At 60.8% G+C, this 6,062-nt stretch overlaps 2 protein-coding genes across 3 annotated transcripts; both read left to right on the forward strand.

Moving 5' to 3' along the window:
- Window positions 1–1,252: 1,252 nt before the first annotated feature.
- S100A5 (S100 calcium binding protein A5) lies at window positions 1,253–3,353 on the forward strand. The gene is made up of 2 exons (XM_059414204.1): window positions 1,253–1,587; window positions 3,210–3,353. The coding sequence occupies exons 1-2, from the start codon at window positions 1,408–1,410 to the stop codon at window positions 3,351–3,353; spliced, it is 324 nt and encodes a 107-aa protein (XP_059270187.1). The 5' UTR covers window positions 1,253–1,407.
- Window positions 3,354–3,394: 41 nt separating this feature from the next.
- On the forward strand, window positions 3,395–5,583 carry LOC132026280 (protein S100-A6). Of its 2 annotated transcripts, none has more exons than XM_059414206.1 (3): window positions 3,395–3,477; window positions 4,908–5,066; window positions 5,347–5,583. In XM_059414206.1, exons 2-3 carry the CDS (start codon window positions 4,929–4,931, stop codon window positions 5,479–5,481), a joined length of 273 nt encoding a protein of 90 aa, XP_059270189.1. In that variant the 5' UTR covers window positions 3,395–3,477; window positions 4,908–4,928; the 3' UTR covers window positions 5,482–5,583. The 2 variants fall into 2 exon arrangements, with proteins under 2 accessions (XP_059270189.1, XP_059270188.1); XM_059414205.1 differs by lacking the exon at window positions 3,395–3,477 and adding an exon at window positions 4,458–4,566.
- Window positions 5,584–6,062: the final 479 nt, after the last annotated feature.

The following is a 6,062-nucleotide window of genomic DNA, read 5'->3' on the forward strand; positions in this document are numbered from 1 at the left end:
TGCCCTGTGTTGGGCCACGTTTCCCTCCTTTTCCCAGGGCTCCTGGTTTCTCCTCCACCCCTGTAGTCCCATCAGATTGAGTGCTGGTTGGGAAAATAAAGCTTCTGGAACTGAAGATGTGTGTGCCTCAATGAGCTCAACATGCCCCCTTCCGCTCTGTTGGGAAACAAGGAAGGCAAGACTGGCAGAGGGGTTTCTCCCCAGCCCTGTCCCAGGAGGCTCTGACCTGGGCCTTCTCAGGTCCCTCTCCTCATTGGCTCTCCCTCCTCTGGTTTCCTGGGGACCAGAGCAAGGGAACAAAAGCAGGGAGTGGTGGGAGGGAGACTTGTTTGTGCTGTGTGGTTGTCTGTTGGCACCTTCCCTGGTGAGTCCTTCCTACTCACCTTCCTGCTCATCTGTGCGGTGGGGCAAGTGGGGCGGTGAGGCCAGACCATGACAGCCTTGGGGACCACCACCAAGGAAGGCCTGGCATGCTGGGCAGACATGGGCTCAGGAAGGAGGGCGGAGTGTGGAGCAGGGCTTATCGGAGTTTCTGGGGAAGGGGCTCTGGGTATGCAGTTGCAGTCAGAAGAGCTGGGGTGCTGTCCCTGACGCCCAGAGGCCCTCCCCTCCCCTGTGCTCATGGCTGAATCTTCTGGAGTGTGAGGGGGCATGATGCTGAGGTTTTGGGGTGGCGAGAGGTGAATGACAGATCCAGCTCAAGAATCACTAGGTGGGCTTTGGGCGAAGGTGAAAGCCAGCTGCTTCTTCCTTCTTGCTCTGGACTCTACACAGATTGACCTGGAGCCCCCAGGTTTCTTGGGTGTTGTCCCCCTCCTAAGTCATAGGAGTGGCCTCTTCCTTGGGTAGGTGTGGCCATGCTAAAGGACCTGGAGGGTCACGTTCACACCCAGCCTCTGGATCCTGCCCTCAGAGGAGTCCTGGAGATAGGCCCTCCCCTCCTAGTGCTGGTTGTGTGCAGGTCTGTGGGCCAGAGACTGAGACCAGCGGGACAGGTCCAGCAAACTCTGCCCTGTTTCCTGCTGAGATCTTAGCTCCCAGGTCCAGCTCCAGCCCCCCTCTGAAGCCTGGACTGTCTTTGCCTTGTCCTCTACCTCTGTAATGGGACACTCCGCACGCTCCGGTGATTCAGGCGCCCGGGCACAGGAAGGTGACTGGGGCGAGACAGCCTCTGGGGAGTGACTGCCCGAGGTCAATGGGCCAGGGGACCTTTCTTGGCTCCTTCGTCTGCCACCATTTCATCTCGCGGGGAGGTCATCTGCCCCTAGAGCCCTTTTTCAGCATCTCCTAAGCAGGGGCGTGTGTCGGCTCCTATAGGGGCTGGAGGGTCTCGTGGTTCTGGCTATTCCTTGTTTGCCTTGGGGCTGGACTAGCGATGGGGGAAGCAGCAGGTCTGGCTTTCCGGGAATGGTGGTTCTTCCCTCCCCCTTCACCCTCCAGAGCTCACTGATGGAGACACCTCTTGAGAAGGCCCTGACCACTATGGTCACCACTTTCCATAAATATTCGGGGAGAGAAGGCAGCAAACTGACCCTGAGCAGGAGGGAACTAAAGGAGCTGATCAGGAAGGAGCTATGTCTTGGAGAGGTAGGTGACTCTTGCCCCAGCCCAAAGCCTGAGTTCTCCCACACCACGGGGGAGGAAGAGAACAGAAGAAGCACCACACCACTGTAGGGGTGCCCCTTCTGTGAGGTAGGATGCCCCAGCTCTGCATCTGTAGAGCACCAGCAGAGGGGACACACACCAGTGCTCTGCTCTCCCAGTACTCAGCCTGGAGTAGGGTGACCAATGGGACTGACAGAGACTAAGGAAGAAGGTGGACATCTTGGGCCAACAGGTGCATGGCCTCCGTGATGGGAGGTGAGTTGGGTCTCCCTGGGAAGGAGGTAGGGCCGCGTCCAGAGGGTGAATTCCAGCCTGCGCCAAGGCCTAGAGGTCGGGGAGCCTTGTGTGTTGAGGCCGGGCGCACGGAGCCATCGAAGAGCCTGTGTGAGGAATCGTGGGGGACAAGGCCCCAGGGTGCCCAGCTCGAGCTGTGCGAGGCTCGAGGGCCGGGCCTCTGCCTGTGGGTCCCGTACAGCCAGGGCTCTCAGCTGGCACCGACACGGGAACAAAAAGTGTCCTGCTCGTTTGGGAACACAAGGATGGAAGGAGACAGACTGCTTCTCGCCAGATGGAGAAGGGGGGAGGTGGCTGACCGAGGGGAAAGCCTATGAGGAAATGAGATTGTTTTTACAGCTCGAAAAAACAGAGGCTCAGAAACATTATCCAACTGGTCCAAAGACACCTAGCTAGTAAGAGGTCGAGTCCTTCCTTCTTTCTTGAAAATCTAGTCCTGGGGCCTCTCCAGTCACATTGTGAACCCTGGTGCGCCTCCCTCGGGCAGCGGACAGGAGCAGGTGTGGGTTTCACGAAGCTTGCCCTCCGGCTTTCCCGCCAGGCTCTCCGCATCCTGAAGTTAACGAGGGCAAAAGGAGGGGTGGCGGGTCCCCAGGGGTTAATTACAGAGCACAGAGGGCCTGGGGAATGCTGGGGCAAGGACCATGTCACAGAGAAGCTGTTTCCATCTCCATTTGTCCTGACGTGTGTCTCCTGTGGAAAAGCGGGAACTGCGGGCAGTGAAGAGGGGAGGGCAGAACTCTCCTGTGTTTTCTTCCTGTCTCACCTGAGGGCCATGTTTCATCCTCTCTGTGGAGCTGGTCTGGGAGAGCAGGGGAGAGCAGGGGACAGACAGAACATGGCTGAGCCCCGGCCTCATCTCCACACAGCTGAGCAGCAAGCTGTCCCAGAAGGGAAGGCCGCGGTGGCTTCTGGGCTCTGACACGTGGCTTTCGTGGCATGCTGTCTGGGTCAGGTCTCAGCTACCCTCTGCAGGGACAGAAGACGTCTGATCATGCTCAGTGCCACACAGTCTCCAAGGCATTTCTGTTGGACGCTGTATAACGTCCAGACCACTATTTCCCTGGATGGTGGGAAGTGCTGTGGAAAGGGGCGGTTGGGCCGGCTTCCCTAGGGACAATTGCTTGGATTCAAGGTGTGTCACCGCATGGCGCGGGGCCCGGTGCTGGGTGTGCGCTGGGGGCTGAGACTGTCCGTGTTGGGGACTCAGCTGAGAGTCACCCTGAGGCTGTCTTCCCAGGTTGTGGTGGCGCCCTGCGGTGGTGATGCAGGGCTATTTGGGGTCGCTGACCTGTCCCTTTCCCTTGAAGAAGATGAAGGAGACCAGCATTGATGACCTGATGAAGAGCTTGGACAAGAACAGTGACCAGGAAATCGACTTCAAGGAGTACTCGGTGTTCCTCACCACACTGTGCATGGCCTACAACGACTTCTTCCTGGAGGACAGGAAATGACCAGGGCTCAGCCCCTCCCCCTGGTCTCCGCAGTCTCTCTCACAGCTCCCCTCTGGCCACTTGCCCTCGCCTCCCTTCTGGATGGACCCTGCTTCCGCCTTCCCTTCCAGCACGGCAAATAAAGGTTTTCCATTCCTGGCTGGTTTTGAGGATGTCTTGTCCGCCTTGCCTAGGGGTGGTGGTGGGGGCGGGGCACGGGAGAACACCTCCTCGAGTGGGCTGAGGGCCTCCGGGATTTAGGGTCCTGGGCTTCGTCCCTTCCTCGGTGTGGATGTCACTGAACTTCCTGGGCTTAGTTTTGCCCTTCCGGAAAATGGGGCAGTTGGGCCAGGCTTTCCCCTGCCTCGCAGAGAAAGCTAAGAGGAAGCGCTCTGACAGGGCAGAGGAGGTGCGGGCGCTGGGGGAGGCTCTCGAGGGCGGCGGTGGACAAGCCAGTCTGAGGCCACGGGAGGCCTCCTCGCCAGCTTCCTTTCCCCACTTCCCCCGGAGAGGGGGGCTAGCCCGCCCCGCCCCACCCCAGTCCTCTGTGGGGTCCGGGGCTTCCGGCTGTCTTCACTCCCCTCTGCGGCTCGGGAGAGGGTCTGGAAACCGTTTCCACCGGAGCGTACGGAGCTCCGGAGGGCGCAGCGCGCACACCGCCGGGCAGGAGGCCGCGGGCGGAATTCCAGGCTGGGGTGTGGGGCGGGGGAGGGGGCGAGCGGGGGAGGGGACGGGCTGCGCCGGGGAGGGAGGGTTGTGAGTTGTGAGGGTGGCGGTAGGAATTCGTTTTTGCGGAGGGGTGGGTGTTCCAGATGTCCCTTGAATCCCAGGTTACAGACCACTGGCCGCTCCCCCTCCATCCGGGGTTGTCCCCAAACACCCTCTAGGGAGCCCCCCCGCCCCCGCCGTGGGCCGGGGAGCTGGCCGGGAGCTCGGTGTCCCTGGCTGGCAACGGTCTCCCCTGGGATCCCCGTTCCGTGCCGGGAACCGGAACAGCCCGAGGCTGGCGCCCTGCGGGCCTGGACGGGGCGGGCCTGAGGGCGGCGCGGAGGGCGCGGTGGGGCTGGCCCGGGGTGTGGGGGGGGGGGGGTTGGCTCCGGGAGGCGGCGGCGGCGGGGGGGTGCTCGGGGCGGGGTTAGGGGGGGCTCTGACTCGCCCGGCCTCCGCTCCGCGGCCGCTAAAAGGCGCGCTGGCCGCCGCCCCGCGGGTCCGCGGACGCTCTCCCGGCCGAGCGGTGAGTCCTCGAGGGCCCGCCCGCCCTGGGGTGAATCGGCCCCGGGCGGCAGGTGGCTCCCCCGAGTGCACCCCGGGCTGCGGGAGGGTGTGTCCCGGGTGTGCGGTCCCCCCTCCTCCTCCCCGACCTCTGGAGCCCCGGTGGCTGGCTCTCGGCCGTGGTCCGGCTGCTGCTTGGCCACCTCTCTCCTCTGGGCCTTCGGGTCTGCCTCTCCCTCCCGCCAAGCCCCGAGCCGACTCCCGCTGGTGACACCGGTGCGGTGCGGCTGGGGACAGAGCTCTAGGGAATGTGAATGTGGGCGGGTGGGGCCCCTCGGCACTGACCAGCCTTTCCGCCCCCAGCTCTGAGCCCAGCGCCCAGCCATGGCGTGCCCCCTGGACCAGGCCATTGGCCTCCTCGTGGCTATCTTCCATAAGTACTCGGGCAGGGAAGGCGATAAGAGCACTCTGAGCAAGAAGGAGCTGAAGGAGCTGATCCAGAAGGAGCTCACCATCGGCGCGGTGAGTAAGGCCGCTCCCCGGCCCTTCGGAAGCAGGGTGAGGAGAGGGAGGGACCAGGTGCATCTGACGCTCAGTTACCCATATTCTGGGGCCCGAGCCCACACAGCTTCCTGGGACCACGGGTCAGTTCCCAGCGGAGCCTAGCGGAGCAATAAAGCCAATGTCTTTGACGAGGAGAGCGCAGGGTCCCCTGTCTGAGGGAGGGCTGCCTGGAGGGAGCAAGGGAGAGAATCAGAGGTTCTCATCACATTGAGTCTGGATTTCCCTTCTGACACGTTAGAAGCTGCAGGATGCTGACATTGCAAAGCTCATGGAGGACCTGGACCGGAACAAGGACCAGGTGGTGAACTTCCAGGAATATGTCACCTTTCTGGGAGCCTTGGCTTTGATCTACAATGATGCCCTCAAGGGCTGAAAACATATCAGGAGGTGGAGACACCCTCGAGCGGGCCTGCCTAAGTCAAATACTGAAATACTGTGGTGGATAACTGTTCAATAAATATCATTTTTTGGTCAAGTCTGCCTCCGTGTCCTGGCTTCCTAGTGATTTCTGTTCCCTCCTCTTACTGGTGCTGTGCCAGCCATCAGAGTTTGCTCATGGTCACCTCATGGCCCCACACCTGGGGCCACCCTGACTGCTGCTAACCTGTAAGGTGACTGCAGGCAAATTAGAAAAGGGTCTCGCCCTGGACGAAAGGCTTCTTAAGGAAGGCTCACGTGGTTCCCAGGAAAGAGGGTTCTGGAATGTGGGTGGGGAAGGAAATGATGCCCAAGCCAGGCTGTGATGGTCCAGAGTGGGGCAGAGATAGTCCTGGTGATGTAATTTTTGAATGTTGTTGAGGATGGCGAAGGCTGGAGCCAATGGCCAAAAAAGAATTCCTGAGACATATTTGTGTTTGTGTGTGTGTGTTTAAAGATTTTATTTATTTATTTGACAGAGATCACAAGTAGGCAGAGAGAAGAGGGGGAAGCAGGCTCCCCGCTGAGCAGAGAGCC

The sequence above is a fragment of the Mustela nigripes genome, chromosome 10, assembly GCF_022355385.1.
Source record: "Mustela nigripes isolate SB6536 chromosome 10, MUSNIG.SB6536, whole genome shotgun sequence".
In the NCBI taxonomy this organism is placed as follows: Eukaryota; Metazoa; Chordata; class Mammalia; order Carnivora; family Mustelidae; genus Mustela; species Mustela nigripes.